Raw genomic sequence first — 23,863 nt, forward strand, 5'->3', positions numbered from 1 at the left:
GTTGGATCTATTATACTTTGGGGTTGTGTGGCAACCAGTGGCACAGGACACATTGCATGGATAGATGGAAGAAATAATTCCATCATGAAAAACACGCCTCTGCACATTTTAAATGCTGAATTTACATACAATGAACCTTTTTTTGGGAATATTTTTTTTCCAATATGTTCAATTTTTAATAAAAAAAAATGCCATGTTTACATTTCTTCCCTGTAGAAGATGCATTAACTTCTTTTCACCTACAAAATCAACAAAACATGTAATTTGACCTCATATATTTAAGAATAACCAGGTTTCCCAAAAATCTAGGTGGGTTTTGCCACTGTAAACAGCTGTTAGAGCGGTTTAAGGCTTGTGTTTGAACAGTCGTAGGTATAGATCCACAAGCTGGGAAGAGCGTTCCAAAAAGGTCAGAGATCACTTCTGAATGCTGGTAAATGACGCTGGTGCTCCATTTCTCCATCCTGCTCTCACTCTCTCTGTCACTCTCTCTCTCTTATTTACTTAGAGTTCCACAAGCAGAAGAGCAGAGATCTTGCAGCTTGCATTAACAAACCACAAACACACTGCTGTCTCTCTCTCACACACACACATTCTTCCTCTCTCTTATCAACTCTCTCACACACTCACTCACTAACTCGCTCTCTCGCTCGCTTGGTAAGGATGAGGCCGGCTCTCCAGCTGCTGCTGCTGTGTCACGCAGGCCTGTTTGCGTCAGTCACACCAGAGAACGGTAAAGTATTTGCTGAATTTAAAAGAGTTACAAAGTCCGCAGCAAGGAAAAAGCAGCTTGAGTGGAGATTCATTTTTGCACTGACAAAAGTTAAAAATGTTTATACAGTTTATATATTTACTTAAATTTGTATTTGGTTAAAATCTTTTTAATTATCTTCATTAGGAAGACCCCAGTGTTTTTCAGTCAGCTGCGTCTTTGTCCCTCTACCCTTATGGTGCCAAACATTGTACAAATGTTCAGATGTAAGACGTAGCCCCTTGTAGTGAAAGATGTAACACCGCTGACTAAAATTTTACTAAAATCTCAGCTTTTCTAAAATATAGTCCACTGCCACTTCAGTTTTAAAGTGTCCCTGGATGTAGAAATGTACAAAAAATGCGTTTATGTTGTTATTTTATGTCAAATTTAAAATACCTTAATGTTTCGTGGGTAACACCACTGACGCGATGTTTCTGTGGCAAATTAAGCTGTCAGAATTTGAGTAAAATGTATTCAAAACTTAAAAGAATTTTCACTAACCATGGACTGGAGTTAGTCTTTCTTCCTCTGAGATGTCCAAAGAAAAACAAAGTGAGAATGAGATACGCCTTGATTTTTTTAAATGACACTTTATGTTTTAGTAACACCATTGACCAACAATCTTGGCGCACGATTTATTAGCAAAATAAAATTATATTTGTCTTTTTTAAATAAGTTTAACGTTAGACAGACTATCATTTTAATGCATTTTTTACTACTTAAACTGAAACACAATCATCAAAATTGTTATTTGACATAAAAATAATACTTCAGCACCTGTGAAGTCACTCCTATGACATGCTGTTTTTCAGGCAAATACATCAACTTTCTGTGGTTTCTTCTTATTTTAAGCTCATTTTCAGGGCTTCAAAGGTGTAGGCCACCATTTGACACCATCCAGCAGGATTGTTCCATTGATTCTCACTGGCAGTCATGTTAATGTGTTTACCTGAACTTGGAAAAGAAAAAAAGCCTGTTGACTTGAGACACACTTAAAATGGAAATTGGGCAGTTGCTGAATTCTATGAGTAAAAAATGAAATATTACACTATTTCAAACAAACTACCATTCATACTCAAGCAATACAGGTGTTAGGAAATGACAGCTGTGAGAGCATGTCTAACCAGCTTGGAGACAACACAATAATAAAGCAGTTCCATTTCCTTTCACTTTCTGGAGGTGAAAACTCCACCCACACCACCTACACTGGTAATGAATCACCATGAATTCTTTCCTCTAGAAAACAAGTCTCATCTCTGAAAAAGCCAAGCAGCTTAATTCACAAATAACTGCATAAGGAGGTCTTTAAATTCAGACCTCGAGTCCAGTTTTTGGACCCCCTGGTAGATATGACGCTAGGCAGCCAATCAGTTTTATCCACAGTTCAGTTCACTACCAGAGACTAGAAAATCAATTCAAGGTCCAGATCAAAGTCTGGAACACTTATCAATGTTACTGATAAATTCAGCAACTGCCCATTGGATTCAAGTGAGTTTCAAGTCAATAGATTTTCTGTTCTTTCTTGCTCTTTGAGCTGTTATGCTGCATAAAACTGCAGCAAACTGCCAGAAGATCTTAAATGTTGCTTAATTTTCAAATTTTTGTAGCCATTTTTCAAATCCAGATGTGATTTGGTCGTAGGCACGAGCCGAAGGTGAAAATGAACAGCCGGCAGTTCATTTTCCAGCTCCTTACACTAAATTCCGAAACTGTCATCACCACTGAGCAAGCTTTTTTATGGAGCCCTGATGATGACATTCTGGATAAATGAAAATAATGCGTGGCCACGACCTAGTAAGGCGTGGGAATAAGATCACGGCTTACTAAGTCGTGGCCATGCATTAGGATCTAGTTCCCACACTTTACTAAGTCATGGCCACGACTTAATCATCTCATTCCCTCGCCTTACTAAGTCGTGGCCACGCATTATTTTTATTTATACAGGACGTCACCAGCGGGGCTCCATACTTTTTTGTTTTTTTATTGCGGCAGTTTTATGGCTGAGTCCGATTTGGTCAGAGTCTAAAGATGAGACTACAAGTTTGGCGAATGGTATTCAGTTCATTTCTGGTTAATTCCAGGTTGTTTAGCTGTTCTTCTGTCACAGCTGCTGACTGAAAAGCTGCTCAGTGGTGATGACAGTTTGGGAATTTAGTGTAGTCTCATCTTCAGAGTCTGACCAAATCGGCTGTCGGTCAAATGTGATCTTAAAAGTATCCATTTTCTGTTTGTAGTAAGAAGTAAAAATGTTCAAATTGCTTGAGCGTCTCCTACAGCTGTCAAAGTTGTTGCTTAGCAATGGCGTCTTAGCGATAACTGTTGTATAATTCTCTATTATGGTTTTATTCTACACACCCGGCCGGGGAATCGAACCAGGTGCAAGAGGAACATAAAAAGAAAAAAAATACTAACAAATCTTAAAAAAAAAAATAACAGAAAGTACAAAGTACATAAAGTATACTCTTTAAAAAGTTGGTTCTTCTAGGATCTTTATAAAGATCATGGTTCTAGAACCGTGAACACTCAAAGAACCATTTGCATGTTAGGATCTCTTCATGGTCAAATGATTCTTCAGACTGAATGAGCTACTCTCAATGAGCTAATTTTAATAACACTTAAGATCCTCGTTTTAGTTTCCTACTATGTTTTTACTCTACACTCTTAAAAAGATGGTTCTTATAGGGTCTTTAGTAAAGATCGTGGTTCTATATAGAACCGTGAACACTCAAAGAAGCATTTGCGTGCTTGGTTCTTTGTGTGATGAAATGATTCGTCAGATTGATGGAGAATGTGCTCTATATAGCACCAAAAATGTTTTTCTATTATATACAAGCTTGACATTGTAACAGTAGAAGAACCATTTGTAGTGCTATATAGAACCGTTTTCAAAAAGGTGCTATATAGAACCATTAACAACACATTTTCAGTCAATCTTAAGAACCCCTTTCACCAGGCATAGAACCATTTAAGCATGCAAATGGTTCTTTAAGTGTTCATGGTTCTATACATTGTCTTTACTAAAGACAAAGTGTATTTTATGTAATTTGTACTTTCTATTAATTTTTTGCTAGATTTGATATTCTTTTTCCTTTGATGTCCCTTTTGCGTCTGGGTTCGATTCCCCCGCCGGGCGTCTGGGGTCCTTTCTGAGTTTGCATGTTCTCCTCATGTCAGTCTGTGTCAGGCCAGTTGGTTATACTAAATGGCCGCTAGGTGTGAGTGTTTGTGTGTGTGTGTATGTGTGTATGCCCTGTGATGGACTGGCAACCTGTCCAGTGACCGCTGGGATAGGCTCCAGCACCCCCCCCACACACACACACCCCGGCTCCACCATGTCCCAGGAGGGTATGCGGGTTAAATGATGAATGAATGAATGAATGAATAAATGAATGAATGAATGAATGAATGAATGAATGAATGAATGAATTAATGGTCCTTTTGCATTTATTTATGTGAAGCACATTGAATTGCCCGTGTGCATGAAATGTGCTATGTTAATAAACATGCCTATCCTTGGTGCAGAGAAATGCATAAACATGGTTGTCTGTGGTGACCGTTCGCTTCAGACAGGGCTGATAGGGACTAAGCTGAACAACACTGGAGTATTCCTTTAACTGGGTCATTAAACATGATGCTCATTTAACCCTTCAAACTCTAATGTTCTGTATGTGAGTCCACATATCAAGTCCTTGTTCTCATAAGTGATGTACACATACAAGCCATATGATGTATATGCTTATGTTTTATGGCATATTATGGAATATCCTCGATTCTTTAACTGTGGGACTGAACTGCCAGCGAACAGCAGTTTGTATTATAATTCTTATGTACAAAATAAGTGACTGCTTTGTGCACACTCTGGGGCTTGGGTTGCATTATCAACCCCTTAAAATCCCAGGCTTGTTACAGACTATGGCTTATTGTTCAGTAACTACAGGGATTTCAATGCAAACTTATTATGCTATTCTTAGGTTTTAGAAGTGTGCAATAAAACTTTGGTCATTCACTTTCTGGCCATTTAAAAGGTCAATGCTAAAGCAAAGAAATGCCAGCCTAGAGTCTGAAGACTTCATCTGGCTGGGTATTGATTGAAATGATTTAGTATCAGTTCCAATAGACTGACACCGGAAATTTGACAACCAATACCAAAACAGTACACCCCCCCCTTTCTGTATGAGAGTTCATTGTACTAACCTTTGAACTACCTTAAATGTCCAGTTGGCTTGAAGACAAAGAGCAACAGACAAAAAACTTAGACTAAACTAGGCTTTAAAGGGAAATTCCGCTGCTTTTAATTTTTTTTTTGAACAGTTAAACCTTAAAGATGTAAACAAAGTCATTCAAAGTGGTTTAATGTGAAATGATCCATTGTTGAGAAACTTACCTGGCAAGAATTGTTCATAGTGGTGGTGATAGGAACCAGACATGTTCTGAATACACTACCTGACCTCACTCTACAATTAACTATTTCACATCAAACCACTCTGAATGACTTTGTTTACACCTCTTACAACAATTGTACTACATATAAATATTGTTTAGTGCAATTTGTGGTATTCCCATTTAAAGTCTTTGACCTAATTTGAGGGTATAAAACCCTGTGGGAGTCACAGCATGAAGTGCCTGGCAGTGGTCACCTCGCTCCAGCTGTTGTAGTGCAGCTGTGCCTTGTACATTCTCCTAGTGTGGCAGAGCAGACAAAACAAAGGTTTGTAAGTGCATCTCTTCAGCACTCAGATGTAAATCCTCTCGCTCAGCAGGCTCTGGTACCGATCAGTGACTGGCAACAGCTGGGTGGAGCCAACCACTTCCTGTCTCAGCAGCGTGTGCCTGTCGAATTCTCACTCTGAGGGAAATTCCAGCACAAACCACACAGAACAATTGTGATGGTTGCAAGTGGTGGCTCCGCTGACGGAGCTGAGCTACCCATGTCCCGCCCACAAATGCAGTCTGTAATTGTTAAAAACATTGCTTTTCAACCTGACGAGAAACTTTGTTTAGACCAGGGGTCAGCAACATGCGGCTCTTTTACTGTCCTGTTGTAGCTTCACAGCAGAATTAAATTTTTAGGTAAAAATAAAATAATCCTCCTTTGCAGTAAAATAAAGTTCTGCTGATCATTCGAACACAGTTTTAACAATAAATGTTCTTAAACGCTTGAGTTAATGTATATCTAATGCTAATTCATGCTTTGACCCTGAATACTGCTGGTCACCATAGCAATGCGGGCGGCACGGTGGCGCAGTGGGTAGCGCTGTCGCCTCACAACAAGAATGGCCTGGGTTCGATTCCCGGCCGGGCGACCAGGGGAGTTTGCATGTTCTCCCCGTGTCTGCGTGGGTTTCCTCCGGGTACTCCGGTTTCCTCCCACAGTCCAAAAAAAACATGCAGTCAGGCTGATTGGACACGCTAAATTGCCCCTAGGTGTGAGTGAGTGAGTGTGTGACTGTGTATGTCTGTCTGTCTGCCCTGCGATGGACTGGCGACCTGTCCAGGGTGTATCCTGCCTTCCGCCCAATGACAGCTGGGATAGGCTCCAGCACCCCACCGCGACCCAGAAGGATAAGCGGTTTAGATGATGTATGTATGTATGTACCGTAGCAATGCAGACAACAGTCTCGCATAGCTAGTAGCTAACAAAAAGGCAAAGAGAGAGATTTAAGATGAATATCGATAATTTGGAGACAAATTGACTTATTTGTGTTTATAATCACTCCAGCTGGTTTCCTGATATGTTTAATCTGCAACAAGAAACTGTCAAACATGAAAAGATGTGAAGTTGAAATCAGATTCTTGTTTTAATTTTCCTGTTCCACCTTAAATGGTGCAGCGGATGCCTCAGGCACCATTTAAGGTGGAAGGGGAAAATTCGAACAAGAAGCTGGCGAATGAGCAGCGACTTCAGCCTCGTAAAAAATCAAACGTTGTGAGACATTTTACAAGAAACTATTCCACTTTTGCGGAAAAGCACATACTGAGACATATTTACAGCCAAGATGGTAAAATGGACATAAAATGTTGTGGCTCCTAAGGTGGTTTGATTTTTGTTGAAAGGACAAAATGGCTCTCCTGAACATTTGGGTTGCGACACCTGGTTTAGACTAATGTTGAGTTTCCAGTTTAACCACTTAAGTGACCAGAAATGGCCCATATTTTTATTGCATATCTAAGAATAATGCAACTAATTTGCATTAAAGTCTCTGTAGTTACTGAGAATGTAATAAGCCTGGGATTTTAAGAGGTTAAAATGCTACACTACTGCGTGTTCTTGGTTTACACCAAAGCTGCTATCAGGAAAGTAATACAGTGTTGAAATGGAGTACCTAATAATGAGTGAGACTGTCTCACTCTACTTTTGCACTGATCAAGGTAGTAAAGTCAATATATATTGATTGCAGCTATTATTACTGTTTGTTATTTTAATTGTTGATTACTATTTCCAACTGTCATCATACTCTGTTCACACTTTGTTTGCTATAATAAACAGGACTGGAGAGAGGAGAATAAATAAATGAATGAATGAATGAATGAATGAATGAATGAATAAATAAGTAAATGAATAAATAAATAAACTGAGACGCTACTGAACAGGCCCGTTCTAAAACTTTTTAAATGCCTAAATGTATGCTAATTATTTCAGTTATATGTCAAGAAAACTACGTTTAGTCTACCCTAACAGTGCGGCCTTTTAAATGCATGCAAAAAAATTCCCATTTCAAATGACTAACCCGCTCTAAATGTATATATTTTAACAAATGTGCATGTTGCAGGTTCTTTTCCTTTGAATAAGATTTTTGCAAATGTCCTGTAAAACTCGTCGAACTGAGCATCAGTTTCTAAAAAAATAGGACTGATGGTACCACTGTACCCTTAATTGATACAATTTTAAGGCTTCCAACTGGGTATATCACTGTACTACATTTACATTTATGGCATTTGGCAGATGATCTTATCCAAAGCAAATTATAATTTGATCATTTTACACAGGTAGGCAAAGGTACTGTTAGGAGTCTTGCCCAAGGACTCTTATTGGTATAGTGTAGGGTGTTTGCCCAGGCAGGGATGGAACCCCAGTCTGCAGCATAGAAGGCAGAGGTGTTACCCACTACACTATACCAACCACTACCACTACCACTAGTTATCACAAAAGGTTTTATCCAGAAACTAGAATATTCCAAATAATTTCTTTACACCAAAAGTAATGATTCATAGTCCTTGTATATTCAAGTGGCTTGCCAGCAGCTCTGGCAATGCCTCCTCATATTCACCATCACTCTGCCACGGTTTCTTGACCACCTTCTGCTGTGCTGCTTTGCTGTCACATTACGCCTTTGCAGAATCATCTGTCAGATAAGCTGGAGATGCCCACTTTAGATAACAATGGCTCTTTGTTTTGCTGTAGAACTGTTTTAAAATAAGAGGGAATTTGGAGGCATATGAACTAAGATAAAGCCTAAAAATGACCTCCCTATAAGCTTCTGTGGGGTGTATTACATTTTGCAAGCGTAAAAGCAGTGCAATGACATCACATCCATGTGTTACTGAGTGAATTACAAATGAGCAACATAGTCAGCAAAAAATCATCATTTAACAAATATCTTTATAGTTTTGAGAGGAAAGTGAGATATAAGAACACATGACTGCCCTCAACATTCCAGTTTTACTATCAGATGGAAATTAAAGCCCAAGTGTTGAGCAGTATTGTTCTCTTGTGTGTTGGAAGAAGCCAGTCAGATAATACATTGCAATATACAGTACTATGCAAATGTCGGAGACCACCCTTCATTTATTTCATTTCCAGTCAAAACAGCGAATAAGTACGAAGTTATTCATTTTTCAGGGGATGTTAAAAGATACTGAATGATATTGATATTGAAAATGAGATTCCACAACAACCACAACCATCTGCAAGACCTGGTAGACCACCAACACTGTCCCCATCAGATAAACAGCACTTAAAGCTTTCATCTTTGAGAGAGAGGAGGAAATCAAGCTGCTTCAGATCTGAAAACATTCACAGGTGTTTCTGTCCATCCTTCCACTGTGAGAAGACAACTCAGCACTATGGGTCTGAAAAGATGTGTAGCTGTTCAAGACGCCTCACTGAGAAAAGGAGACAGACACATCAAACAAAGAAGATGAACAATGGACTGTCCAGACCTCAACATCACTGATTGTGTTTAGATTACTTAAGAAAATGATCAACGAACTTCTCAGACTGAACTTTGGAGGTGTGGAAAAACATTCTTGCAGATTTCTTGATTTCTTAGAAAATCTGAAAGTGAGTCTTCTGAAAAAAAAGGATGCTGTAATAAAATACTGAAAAGAATATGTTTTGAGGCTTCTGCGAAATGTAAGTTTCTCCTGACATTGAAAAATGAATAACTTGAACTTGATTGCAGATTTGTCTGGAAACTAAATAAATGAAAGGTGGTCTCTGACTTTTGCACAGAGGTTTATTGCATTGAGATTTTTGCACTAAGTAACATATTTTATTACAGCAGATTATGTGACTTAGCATTTAGAGTGGTAACAAACATAACTTGTGATATAATTTTGTCTAATTTACACATTTTTGGCCACTTTTCGGTTCTTATGGTTGCAGTGCTGCACTCATATGATGCTGTTGGGGCCCTAAAACCCAAATAGTGGTAGTCAGCAGTTGTAGCCAAAGCAAAGGTTTAGATTCAGTGCAATTTGACTGTGAAATTGAGAAGAGCATAATTGCACGAAAGAAGAAGGAAGTTACTCGCACCTCATCACGTCATTTTTTTCCTTCGGATTTTTCTCCAATGCTACCAAGCTGGGAAGGTGAAGGCTATCATGCACCACCTCCAAGGCACGTAAAGCTCCACTGCATGTAAACACCATTGGACAGTTTAACACACTTGGAGGAGAACACAAACTGCTAATTCGGTTATGTCAGCTAGCATGTTGCCATGTTGGCTCTGAATGATAGGGGGGGGTCCTACTTCCGTCTCCCCCATTTATGACTCCTTGCAAAGGATGGCAGTGGCATCGACAGGGATCAAACTTGTGATAGTTTGATGATAGAGGCAATACTAAGGCCTTAGATGTCATGGGGCTGAGGTGCTGAGCTTTACACAAGGCTGCTATGCTACGCCGCTGGGCTGCTATGCTGCTACACTGCTACGCTATGCCACAGGGCTGCTATGCCGCTGGGCTGCTATGCCGCTGGGCTGCTATGCTGCTACACTGCTACGCTATGCCACTGTGCTGCTATGCTGCTATGCTATGCCACTGGACTGCTACACCGCTGGGCTGCTATGCTGCTACACTGCTATGCTATGCCACTGGGCTGCTATGCCGCTGGACTGCTATGCCGCTGGGCTGCTGTGCTGTGCCACCGGGCTGCTACACTACGCTGCTGGGCTGCTACACTGCTACGCTATGCCACTGGACTGCTATGCCGCTGGCCTGCTAGCTGCTAGGCTACTAAGCTGCTATGCTACTAAGCTGCTACGCTACACCACTTGACTGCTACGCTGCTGGGCTGCTTCTGCATGACGCGAGTGACTCATAAAGTCTTGCTTTCTATTTCAATTTCCATGTTAACTGGTCAGCACTTTCACACAGGCTGTGTGGAAAGTGGCAACATGTCCCAGACGCTGCACAGAGAGAACAGACTCGTGCACGTCATGCAGCAAATTATACACTGAAATAAGCCATTAAAATCAATGAAAATTAAACAAAAAAAACTTACATACAAACATTTTCAATTTAATTTAATTCACAAAGAAATGCTAGTTCAACATTCTGTGCTGCAAACAGATTTCCCAGTAGGTCTACCAGGCTTGAAACTTTTGCCTAATAAGAAAAGATAAGATAATCCTTTATTAGTCCCACAATGGGGAAATTCACAGTGCTGCAGCAGCAAAGGGACAGCAAGGAACTCAAATAAAGAAGTAATAAGAAGTGAATTATCAAACAAGGTTATTAACATTGTTAATCACAAGTGAGAATTCTGTCGAGGATAAACAAATATACCGTGCACTTTTATAAATGACGTTTCTGTTGAGCAGAGTGACTGATGTGACCATTAATCCGTATGGAAAAAGGAATGTCTGTATAACTTTCTTGCTGCTCCACAGCACAAACGCTGTATGAATGAAAGTCCAGCGCATTTGAGCTGTAGCGCTCACACTCCCGCATCTCTCACACTATGCAAAGGTAGCACGAGTGAATCAGGCCAAAGACAGTCATACAAAAATGACTGGCTGCATTTGAAGTGGAAAGACTGACTGCCATGGCTGTTTATGCTGTAGGCCTTATTGATGTCTGGAAACTGAGATGAGTGTATGAGCTGCTGCACTGGAACATTCAGAATAAAGCAACAACTATAGTGCATTGAGAACAGTTAGCACGGCTGCTGGTTAGAGCAGAATAGGTTGTGGGGAGAAACCGCACTCCTGTTATGCTCATTTGTCAGTGTTCAGGAGGAAGTCTGGTTTGGTGGTGTGCCTGGTAAACCTTTAGCTTTACTTGTAACCCCCCTGGACTCACAGTCCAAAGACCCAGGATCAAATATTGGTCATGAGAAGTTAATCTACAGGAGGCCTATTACTTATTACTGCTAAGAACAGGATGTGTACACATTGGTTTTGCTCCTGTGCGAAAGCTGACAATGCTGCTGGCAGAGATTAGATAAAGTGCAAGGAACAAAAACAAACACCGGAAATGAACGATTTTCTCCAGGAAACACAACCAACAGCAAGTACAAAATCGCGTAAGAATGTCAGCTAATTTAAAATGAAATAACAGTTACAAATGAATAACACTCGATCCAGTTCAGTTCATAGATGCTATGATTAGGAACAAAATATTTTCCCTTTTCTTCTGCTTACATTAAAAATGTATTCTGTTACAGATTACTGATTACCTGTTAAAAAGTGTAATTGTAATCTAATCCAAAAGGATTGTGATATTAAAGTAATGTAATCTGCTTTACTTTTGAATTACTTGTTGTTAATTAAAGATGTATAATTAAATAAAGAACAGAGAAAAGTAATTTTAACAAGACTTTTTAACCAGAATTTAACAATAAACACAAAACTGTTTTATGAAACAGAATGATAAACTATAGGTGACTTAAATATTGTGCCGCACGGAAATGGTCACTAATCTCACTTTTAGCAAAACGGCACAACCTAAGATATAAATAAAAATAAAATATAAAGATGACAGATTGCAAATTTGTATGACAGTACACTTTTTTGAGTGTAGGCATATATACTCAAACCTTGAGTATATTCAGAAATCAAGATTTGCGTGTTAAGTGAATTAAGTGATTTTAACAGGAAGATTAAAAAACTAGGAGACTAAAAGCTTTGAGACTAAAACATAAGGGAACAAGTAATGAGTGTAGAATGATCCAGTACAGTGGATTAAATGCAAAATAGTTAAAGCCTATAAATAAGCTTACTGATATACATTATTGCTTATTTTCATTTTCCATTTTTGTTCCTTGATAACTAATCTGTGAACGATGGTCATGTGCGTGTGTGTGTGTGTGTGTGTGTGTGTGTGTGTGTGTGTTTCAGTTTGTGAGCGCCCTCCTCCTCAGGATGGATCAGAGCTCGTTGGGGGGCAGTATTTTTTCGAGCCTGGGACGGAGATTATTCTGAGCTGTAGCCAAGGATACACACCCTCTGGAGGCTCCCGCAAGATGGTCTGCAAATCCAATGGAGAGTGGACCCAACGTACACTAAAATGCATACGTGAGATTAAACTCACACACAGCTCTCACATACAAATACACGTACACATAAGACCAGTGGAGAACCACATCTATTACAGCTAGGCCTTTAGGCCCAATCCCATTACACCCTTCACCCCTACCACTTAGCCCTTAGCCCTCCGTTTTGCGTGTTCACGTCTAGGAGTACGGTGTCCCAATTTTTGTTGAGATAGAGGGGTAGAGTGAGGTGTTAGGGCTGCACGGCCGTCCAAACGGAGGTTTTTCAGAGAAACATTCCAAACAGAGTGTTATAAGAAAAATAGAAAAACCTGTAGGATGACCGTACAATCGACAACAAAAACTGGCAGTGTCTAATAACGTATGGCTCGCTGTGTGATTAAGATCAGCATGATTTGAAAATACAGTAAACTGTAAAGTGATTATTATGGGCAGAACTCCCCGTTCAAGAGATTTAAGCTATTCACTAAAACAAACAGCAACTAAGTGAATCCTGGATGGATCAATTCCACAGTGGAAAAGCCTTATGCAATAAAGCACACAGAGACACGTTACCAAACCTTTGATCCTGCTCTCATGGAAAAGCTGAATGAGGCCGCCCCGGGACTGGCTGACTATGAGAGACAACAGCACACATAGATTTTCCTATAAAACTCAGTGCGGTTCACATAAAAGCTACCCTGCTAGTTTTATCTATTTTATAATAAACAAGAAAGTCAAGTGTTTTAATTGATCCCGTAAAACCATTTTACATCATCGATAAACACAGCTTACCTTGCGCAGTAGAAGCTTCCTCATATACTGCAGTGATACAGCTTAAGCAGCCAGTGTTTTAGGAAAGTAACAACCACATTATTCTACCATCTTAAATGAAACTAAGATATTTTGTTTGTTGATTTTGTATTCTTTTGAGTCACTGTACAGAAACCCATATCTAAAACTTGTTCATTCTGAGAACCACTGATGACGTTTGTGTGGTTTCATGGACCAAAAACAGTCATAATTCATTTTTACATGACCGTTTTATTCCATAGAATCAAACACACTGGTTTCTTACTGTCCTTTATAGACTGATTTATGTAAATGAGCTCTGTTCTGATTGGCTGCGCTATTGTGCCTCATCCAAAAAGCAGTCTGGGATGAAACGCCTCCTATACCTTCACCGTAAAAGGGGCAGAGCTTAACTGCTGTAGGCCGAATAGGTGGATACATGTGGGCATTCGCCACAGGCTCTGCACTGCTGTGAGGAGTTTAGGGGGTGTGGCCACGCAAAGTGGCTTTCGGAGCAGTTAAAAATATGCTGCTGCATCTGTTGTTGTGTTTATCAGAGTAATATGCCCTTTTCACTAGAAACGGAAGGGTGTAAACGCTGGGTAACACAGGTTCCGCGATTGCCTTTCGGACAGTTACTAACCTCAGAACTACAGGCGTTCTTATCACTTCAGCGACCACAGAAAGGTATCTCACCTTTTTTTGTCATAGTTGCTAAGACTGAAATTTGAGGAAGTGTCTAGAACGGTTGGAGAACCAAACACACAACAATGTGGGAGTCCAAACTAAATAAAGGATATAAATGATTTTCTAAGCCGCTTATCCTTCTGGGTCGCAGGGGGAGCTGGAGCAGTCACTGGGTGGAAGGCAGGATACACCCTGGACAGGTCACCAGTCCAACACAGGGCAGGATATAAATGATTCGTGGAGAAATTCCTTTACAGCTATCAGAGTACAATAACGTCAGCTAACGTCTTCAGTGTGATAAATCAATGGATAAGTGAAAATAACTATAACCAAAACATTAGATTAGCCATGTTAGCTGGAGATGTTGAAACAGTTTGCTAACAATAAACTAGCTAGCAAAAAGCTAAACATGTGTACATGCCGGCAGGGGGACCCGCTGGGTCGTCATGGTCTGCAGCGCCACTTTAGACGTTTTTCACGAACATCGACTCCTTGCCGAGCACTCGCTCTCTCAGATACTGACAGCTTTTGTGGGAGAAAATGAAAACTGTTCCTCTGAAAGTGGCTGTATCAGCAACTTTAAAGCACAAACTGCACATTAACGTCAGTCAACAGTGGTGAAATGCTGACACAAAAGTTCTTTTCCTCCATACGACAAAGTTTATTCCTTTATTAATTGCACAAACTCATTATTCCTCTGCTCATCGACAGCTGACAAACCACTGAAATGGCTGATAAGGCTGTTTTTGCTTCAAGCCCATGCTTGCTGTACATGCTGTACTCATCATCGCTGTTATTGTCATTGCTTTATCAGAAGCAGCGTTACCCTGCAATGAGAGCTTCCAGCAGAAAAAATGCGAAAATGTGAAAAAAAGGGCCTATTGTGTCCAAAGAGGGTGGGCTTTGTAGTGTAACTGTAAGTTAGTTTATTATACGGACTGTATGGACAGGGGAGTGAACAGTATGCTATGATAACAGTGTTTAAACACTACATATTTATTTTAAAAAGTTAAGAAAATCAAGTTTTCCATGAAATGGGCCCTGTGAATACTATGAAGTTCTTTAAGCTCTGGCCCACACAACCCTCCATCAGCGAGGACAACCACTGTTTTATGAGCCTGCAGAATGCTTTCTTTTTATTGGCTCACGAAACGTTTGAACGGTAAACCCCTAGTAGGGGTTTATTACACACTCCTATAACTTAAGAATAGCTCAACCAGTTTGCATTGGAGTCCCTTTAGTTACTGAATAATAAGCCTTATTATAAAACCGTTAGCTCTGGTCCTAAAATCTGATTAGCTGAGCTGCGTTTAAAGCCACTGTAAATTTACCATGTACGCTCATGACCGCCTCTGATGAAGGAAGAACCTGTTTTTTGTTTAAACTGAGCGGCTGGAAACTTATGTTCTTAACTAGAATTAGGCTGATCAGTTAGCTAACAGGCTAAACAACCCCATCACTATTATCACAGGCTTTAATCAAAGTGCTTACGGTATGATTAACTGTAAAACTACAGCATAAAAGTCTAAAAATGTCACTTGAATGGAGTCCCAAATGACTATTTCTTGGCTATATTTGCACCATTGTGGTTCAGGATCCAGTATTTAAATTCCTACATAGTGCACTATGTAGGGAGCAGGGAGCCATTTGAGATTCAGCCTGAGTGTGAGAAGAGGGGCGCCGCTGGATTGGTGCTAAATAAGACTCGCGGTGGTAATCCGGTGACCAAAAATACTTACAAAGCTACAGTTTTTGCATTAAACAGTGCTGTGTTCATTATTATATGACAAAAAGTTTTAAAAAATCATTAAATGACCACACTATACAACAATGGGCGACCAAACGTTCTTATTAAGCAGTCCATGGTTGCTTGGCAACAATACTATACTTGTTTGTGTCAAATATTATTAATAATAACTTAAATTATTTTCTGAAAAATTGTGTATTTTATTATTTTTTATGTTGGCCGCTATATTATAAAAACAATAAGCCACTTGAGGTTGTGCATTACAGTGATTTTATTACGGGGGAGGGAGTTTTAGGTACTCCATGTCACATTGTGCCTAAAAACACCCTTCCCTGTGATAAAATCGCAGTTATGCATGGCCTCTTGTGGCAAATTGCTTTAATATGTAATAAGCCTGAGATATTAAGGGATTAGTATAGGTTTTATGATTCTAAGGGCAAATTAAGGTGGGTCCTTTGCCGTTGATATGTAAATAAAGCACTGGTATAGGGGTATTTGCTTCCATGCACTGAAGCCGTTTCATCAACTGCGCTCAAATCACTGCTGGTTTCGACGTAAATCAGACACTCAGTAGTTCACACATCATTCAGAACACTTGGTTTTTATGCAACATTAATGAATAAAGGCCATTAAGATTACCAACATCAGATTAGTGTCAAACAAAAGCAGCTGACCTTGTGACCCCTGTCCAATCTTTCGCACAGCAAAACGATGTCCTGTTCCGGACCCGCCCGAGAACGGAAATGCGCATTTCGACAACATTGTCTACAAAAGTACCATCACGTACTCCTGTGACGAAGGGTAAACATTCTTCTTTTTACAAATGAACACAGTTGCTCTGCTTTCACAAATCAAATGTATTAAAAAGTAATTCAAATTGATGTTGTGTAAACTGTTACGTGTGACTGTAAGCCTTCTCAAATGATTTAAACCCTGTGAAACTGTTAAACGGTGAAACATAATTACATTTGTGGAACAAATCTACATCTCAAATATCCTGAATATGATTAAAAGCGTTTCCTCCTTTCTAGGCAGATTAAAACTCAGCTTGTGCGGGTGTTGAAGAGAGAAAGCAGGCTGGCAGTGTCCTCTGGTCTTGACCTGTGCTTTAAATGTTAATCTAACAGTGCACTAGTGTTTGTATTTGTTTGTCAGGTTCATCCTGCGTGGTGCCAGGTCCAGCGAGTGTTTACACACCAGCCGGTGGAGCAATCCTCCTCCAGAGTGCGAACGTATGTTTCTTCTGATTGGAACAATATGAAACAAGAAATATACTGTTCAAAAGTTTGGAATCACTAGTCTTTATTATTGCTGTAATTGTTTATGCAGTTGTAGATTTAAACATGAAAAAATCATCACCAAAGTGTATAATTCAGGGTGTTATTAAAAGTATTTTTTAAGTTATTAGAAGTTGCTAAATATTATTATATTATTTACTGATGTACTGTAAAATTAGTCACTAACTAATAACAATGACCACTAATGTAAAAAAAAAGAAGACCCCGTGTTTCTTCTTCTGCTGACGCTACCATATCATTGAGAACATTAACTGTATTTTTTTGAATGGTGATTCCAAACGTCTGAGCAGTAGTATAGCAGTTACCCAGCAACATATTATGATCCTGTTTGTCTCTTTTCTTTTCCTCCAGCTGTTACTTGTGGTCTTCCTCATATTCCACCTTACGCTAAAATAGTGTACGACCGGCCGTTTAAAGGGAACGTCACAAATTTTGGTTTTGGAGGGGAGTATCAGTGCCGACCTCCGATGGTTCTCTTCGGCAACAAAAGAGCGACCTGTGGGGCCGATGGCTTCTGGACTGACCCACCAGAGTGCAGGCGTAAGACACAGCTAGAACTGACCTTTTTATTCTGGACCAGAGGTAGAGTACAGAATAAGAAATCACCAGAGAAGAGTCAATGAACACCATCAATCACTGTGAAACTGTAGTAAACAAAAGCACAGATAGATAGATAGATAGATAGATAGATAGATAGATAGACAGGAAGCCAAACATACAGACAGATCGAAAGACAAACAGATAGACAAACAGACAGAAAGACAGATAGACAGACAGAAATAAAAACAGACAGGCAGATAGAAAGACAAACAGATAGACAGATAGATAGAAAGACAGATAGAGAGACAGAAAGACAAACAGACAGACAGATACATAGAAAGACAAACAGACAGACAGAAAGAAAGACAGTAGACAAACAGACAGAAAGACAAACAGACAGATAGAGAGAAAGACAGGTAGACAGGCAGAAAGACAAACAGACAGACAGAGAGTGAGACAGACAGACAGACAGATAGATAAAAAGACAGACAGACAGGTAGATAGATAGATAGATAGATAGATAGACGGACGGACGGATTAGATAGATAGATAGATAGATAGATAGATAGATAGATAGATAGATAGATAGATAGATAGATAGATAGATGTTTATGTATGTATTTATGTATTTATGTGTATATATTTATTTACATTGTACATTACATACTCGCTTTTATTCGGTGATGGAAAACAGCAGCAGACAGGAAACTCTGACTGTACACAATGACATAGTTTTACAATATATCTCTCTTTGTTTCGTCCAGTGGTGCTGTGTCCTGTGCCCACCAACATAGAGAACGGCTTTCTGTCATTCGCTGCCCAGAGAGAGTACGGCTATAAGGAGAGAGTGAGGTATGGCTGCATAGATCCGTTTGTGCTGGACGGGCCGATGGAGGTTGAGTGTGAAGAAACGGGTTTTTGGTCCAGAAAGCCCGTCTGCAGAGGTACTGCAGTCAAACATCCAAACGTCTCTGTAATTGTGATCAGAGAAACACCTGCCTTTATGACCTACCTTCTATTTTCACTGTTAGGTCTGACCACAGGACCACTGTTGACCATATATTATATATGTGGCAGTGATGTTCACAAGTCTGACCTGAGTCTCAGATTTTAGTTTAGTCTTGTTTCTAACTGCAAACAAACTCTACTAAAAACCTGTCAGATTCAACACAGCTTCAAACAGGGCATAACTGACCTGAAGACACTGAAAACAACTCGAAAAGGTCAGTTAGACTGTAGTTTTAAAGCATGTAAACTAGCTAGCTAGGGCAATAATTAATTCATCTTTAGTACGTTTTAAAGAAATGTGATCTGTAATGTATTAAAACTTCAGTTAGATTGGCTGGCAGCTTTAGCTGTAATAGCAAGTGCGCTATGTGCTACTATGTGCTAGCCAACAGTTTCAAGTTGCTTTGCTTTTTCCTTTAAACACTGCATTTACTGCATGTAACGTTTCACTTTGTTGTGTCCATCAGACTGAAGGTTTTTCTACAATGAAATCCTCATTATTTCAATTTAAATGTTTTGTTTGCATCAAGCTAACGGTGGTCTACATTTAAAGGGAGTAACACTGCACAGGCCAGCTCTCATTAAACTTTGAAGCATTTTAAGTCTATTACAGACATTCAATTGGTTCATTCTTTATTTCAAATGTTGCTTTTTTTTTAGTAAATCCTGACAACATGTTATAAGACTAGCCTATTAGCCTGTTAGCTGTCTGCTACGTCGTTCAGTCTAAACTATGTTAAACAAAACTCTTTACTTCACATACAATTTTTACTTTTCCTTCATATTACTTCATAACAGCAAACATTTAATTTTATGTAATATAAATGAAATTTGCCATTACAATCATGTGCATTTGTGAGATCCTGCTGGTGTGGGTTTCCTCTCTTTCAGTAATGAACACAAAAGTGATTTGAATAATAGTAGTAGTGCCCTCTTGTGGAGAGTCTTCCACTTGCCAACTAGAGAATACCCTGCCTATTATTTAGAACAAATTAGTGAATATTTTAATTGAGTATTTAGTTTTAATTGCATAATCGCATCAGCCCTAATTTAAATTTTCCTTTTCTTTTGCTGTCAGCTCCTTGCACTGTTGACATTAAAGTGGGACGCATCTTATACAAAGGTCAAAAAATCTGGATTGAAAATTTCAAGCCCAACCAGGTCCTTCACTCTGAGGAGATAGCTGTGTACTGTCTGAATAAGGAGCGGAATTGTGGTTATCCTGCAACAACCCAGTGCTTCGACAGAGTCCTGCAGATTCCTAGGTGCTATGAAGGTGAGTGTTAAGAGAGTTAAGTTAAGAGAATTCATTTCAAAATTTTACTTTTGGTTTAGAAATGTTTACATGCCCAAGGTCCAGCATATTTGCAGGATCTTTTACTTCCTCAGTCTCAGGCTACAGTTTTGCTGAGGTCTGGATCCTCAGATCTGCTGGTAGTTCCACATTCAAAGTTCTGCTTCATGGGTGACCATGCTTTTAGTGTATTGGGTCCATGATTAAGGAATGAGCTTACTGAGTCTCTAAGAAATTCTAGATGTTTCTCTCTTTTTCAAAAGAATCAGAAGACTTTTCTTTGTAGACGTGTTTTTATAAATGAATTCTTGTTTTGTTTTAAGTAATTAAGTAAGGTGGAACAGGAAAATTCAAACAAGAAGCTGGTGAATATCTGACTTTAGCTTCATATCACCAAAGAATTAGGGGTGGAAGATAATACATCATTGTTGTATCCCTGTCTTTGAAGGCATATGATGCCCTAAATGTAACTAAAGCCCTGCAGTGAGATTACTGAACTTTACTTTCATGTTTACAGCATTTGGCAGACGCTCTTATCCAGAGCAACTTACAGTTTGATCATTTCACACAGGTAGGCGAAGGTAGTGTTAGAAGTCTTGCCCAAGGACTCTTATTGGTATAGTGTAGGGTGCTTACCCAGACGGGGACTGAACCCCTGTCTACAGCGTAGAAGGCAGAGGTGTTACCCACTACGCTATACCAACCACTTTACCCTCCTCTGCTATCACTGTCACTATCTGCTATCACTGCAATCACTGCAGACTACAGAGCACGGCTTGTAGCCTGTTAATGAACTTACTGAGTTTCTAAGAAATTCTGGATGTTTCCCTCTTTTTAAAAAGAATCATAAGACTTTCTTTTTAGACGTGTTTTTATAAATAAATTCTTGTTTTGTTTTAAATAATTCTGGGTCTCTATTCTTAAGAAGAATCGTAAGACTTTTCTTGTTTAGACCTGTTTCTGTGAATTAATTTTGCTTTGTTTTAGAAACTTTGGATCTTTTAAGAAGATCAGTGATATTCACAAAAATGTAATATACAGTCATACACTGCTAACGTGCTGTCATTAAAAGGCTATAGTACTGTTAGCATTATTCAGTGTTATGGCCTTAAATTGGCTGAGGAATACATACTGACTCGAAGACTAGGACTATTGACTCGACTTGAGACTCGCCTGTACTGACTCAGGACTTGAATCGAGACTCGACTACCTTGACTTGGGACTTGAGAGTGAAGACTTGAGACTTGTTACTTGCAACTTGGAGGTGACTTGTTCCCACCTCCGCCTGTTTATACAATTGCCTACTTGTGGCTTAAGTTTCAAAGGTTCACTTGAAGGCCTCTGCTTAGAGTTTTCTGGAAGTTTCTGCACAGACCTGATACTTTCCATAGGCACTTATCTGAATGCATGGTATTTTTTTTTGGTCATCCCAAAGCTAAGGGCAAACTTAACCACAGTGGACTGAGTCAGTAGATGAGCTAATGCTAGATCTAACAGTTTAATGTTAGATGAGGCAGCTGTCATCTTCTACATGAGGTAACTTACTTTCTGCTCAGTGGATGATGAAACCTGTTGGTTTGTTGAGGTAACTCTGAGAGAGGAAAACTCTATTTTCTGACTTCAACTATCATGGTTAGCCTAGGCATGCTAGGTTTCATCACACTTCTCAGACTTCCCCAAGTGGATGATTGTGAGTAGGGCTGGGTATCGTTTGAAAATGTTGGATACTGATACTGATACAATACTTTCAATTTGATATCGATAGCAAAATGATGCTTTTTTCGATACCTTTTTCTAATTGTGACAAAAAATCTCTCATATTGTCACTATGAGAGGTTTTTATTTAGATTTTGCTGGAGCAAACAAACAATGGGCATGTTTGTGCTGCTTTATGCTTTTTTTCCGCTGCATATTCCTGGTTGCAGTTCAGTTTTGAAGAGTTCTTTTTTAGAAATATGAGCATGTCAGCCTTCTCTAGTGGAATGCTAGCTCTCTCCTACTTCTCTGTGGTGTTCTTTCCTTCTTTCAGCTGACATCCTTAGCTTTTCTGCTACATTGGAAGGCCATCCGCATTAAGTCAAGTGAAGTCAAAGTTTATTTATATAGAGCTTTTTACAACAGGTGTTGTCACAAAGCAGCTTTACAGAAAAATCCAGGTCCAGGGAGAAACCTTAAGAGGAACCAAGACTCAAAAGGGGAACCCATCCTCCTCTGGTCGACACCGGATAGCAAACAGCGTTAGTGTAAAATATTAGAATACAAGATGGGAAAATACAGGTGGAGCAGTGGTTAATTAGCATTAGCATTAGCATTAGCGTGAGTAGAACTGGTAAACTGGCCCTAGCACTGTCAAAGCCCTCACCTACAACATGAAAATGACATACAAGTTAATAGGGCTCATTTATGAATCCTACAGAACATGAATTGTAACAACGTTACAGATGTGTTCATATGGCGGCTGAACTCTAGCCAGCTGGCTAGCTAATACATTCTAGTTTCATGCTAACATTAGCTAAATCCTAACTGACTTTCAGCACTAACCAACGGCACGGTAACAAACGGCATGGCTTTCTCTGGCAAAGCGAGAAAGGGGCACAGTAAACCGTCAGCTTACTTGATGATATTTAATCACCGGAAACACTGGTGTCTGTGTGTGGCGGTAATACATTTAGCCCAGATTGTCTCATCTCCGTTTCTTGATGGAGATTAATTCCATGTGTAATCAGATGTTTTATCAGAATTTGACGTATTACGCATTTCGGAAGTCACTATCTTAAGGCACTTGTTGCACCTGGAACTGCTCTCAGTGACCTTTTCAAAGTAGAGCCAGACTTTCGACCTCTTTGACACGTTTAGCCAGTTGTGTACTTTCTTTTCCGCCCAATGACAGCTGGGATAGGCTCCAGCACCCCACCGTGACCCAGAAGGATAAGCGGTTTAGATGATGTATATGTATGTATGTATGTACTTTCTTTTTTTTTTTCTTTTCTTTTCTTTTTGCATTAGAAGTAAGGTTAACTCTAATAATCCTTCGTGATTTGTGTTTTACGCAAAGTAACGAAAATAGGCACAGATTTTTTTTAGACTTTTCGGTACTCGGTAGTACCAAGATGCTTCAGTCGGTGCCTTTTTGGTATCGAATTTCTGTACCCAGCCCTAATTGTGAGTGTGTTGAAAGAGTATTGAGAGAATGTTTTCTGATGTTGTGAGTAAATTATTTACTATTATCATCATATCTTCACCAGTATAATTTTGATTAGAGGCCTAAACATCCAGCCAGACCTCTGTTTTGAGTATGTGAGTGTGACGTTAATACGTTAAGATGTCTAAGGTGGTCCGAAAACTCCTGACACATCTGAACCAACATCTTCAGTGAAAGGAGCAGGGAGTTCCATCTTAACAGTAAAAGTCTCATTATATTTCTATCTTGATAATAAAGTCATTAGGGTTGAAAGGAGTACAGTTTTGGGACTGGGTGTGTGGATGAAGAGTGCTATCAGAGGGTCAGGGCTGTTTACAGTATGCTGTGAATGTTTCAGACCAGGAGCTGTGCACTAATGAAATTACAGAAATAATCATTATGTATCATGTTTTCCTCAGAGCCCAGCATGGAAACCTACAAAACAAACCCTAATTCTCTGCCTTCTGAGATCAACATGTGCTTGTGATCACCTGCAGAGGAGAGGAGGACAGAAGGAAGAGGAGAAGAGGCTCTTTGGTTTGACTGAAGAAAAATACTAATGATTCATGTTTGAATCTTCAGAATGAGAGTAACAACGTAATGATCCAGTTAATCTCTCCAGTAAATCTCTCAAAGCTCACAAATAAAGTGCCTTAAACAGAGACTGGTGTCCATCACTTATACTCAACGGTGAAGCTACGCTCTTAGATGGGGGTGGGGGGTCTTGTTGCTGGGCCCTAACCGGCACAACACAAACAAAAATATAAATAACTGTTTATAAACAACAAACAAAATACATTGCTGCTTAACTGGCAACACTATTAGTTTAGTCTCTCTCTTTCTTTCTCTCTCTCCCTCTCTCAGTCT

General features: G+C 39.5%; 1 protein-coding gene across 1 annotated transcript; it reads left to right on the forward strand.

Moving 5' to 3' along the window:
- The first annotated feature begins 504 nt into the window (after window positions 1-504).
- LOC118807930 (beta-2-glycoprotein 1-like) lies at window positions 505-23,660 on the forward strand. Its single transcript, XM_036570118.1, has 8 exons — window positions 505-733; window positions 12,316-12,492; window positions 16,380-16,476; window positions 16,831-16,907; window positions 17,325-17,513; window positions 18,278-18,457; window positions 19,600-19,797; window positions 23,416-23,660. The coding sequence occupies exons 1-8, from the start codon at window positions 664-666 to the stop codon at window positions 23,481-23,483; spliced, it is 1,056 nt and encodes a 351-aa protein (XP_036426011.1). The 5' UTR covers window positions 505-663; the 3' UTR covers window positions 23,484-23,660.
- Window positions 23,661-23,863: the final 203 nt, after the last annotated feature.

The sequence above is a fragment of the Colossoma macropomum genome, unplaced genomic scaffold, assembly GCF_904425465.1.
Source record: "Colossoma macropomum unplaced genomic scaffold, Colossoma_macropomum, whole genome shotgun sequence".
Classification (NCBI taxonomy): Eukaryota; Metazoa; Chordata; class Actinopteri; order Characiformes; family Serrasalmidae; genus Colossoma; species Colossoma macropomum.

Excerpts from the sequence above, each read along its gene's own strand:
- LOC118807930 (XM_036570118.1), top strand. The coding sequence starts at position 664 with ATGAGGCCGGCTCTCCAGCTGCTGCTGCTGTGTCACGCAGGCCTGTTT. Across the intron at positions 12,493-16,379 it reads ACGTACACTAAAATGCATAC|CAAAACGATGTCCTGTTCCG; the intron begins GTGAGATTAAAC and ends TCTTTCGCACAG. Across the intron at positions 18,458-19,599 it reads CAGAAAGCCCGTCTGCAGAG|CTCCTTGCACTGTTGACATT; the intron begins GTACTGCAGTCA and ends TTTTGCTGTCAG.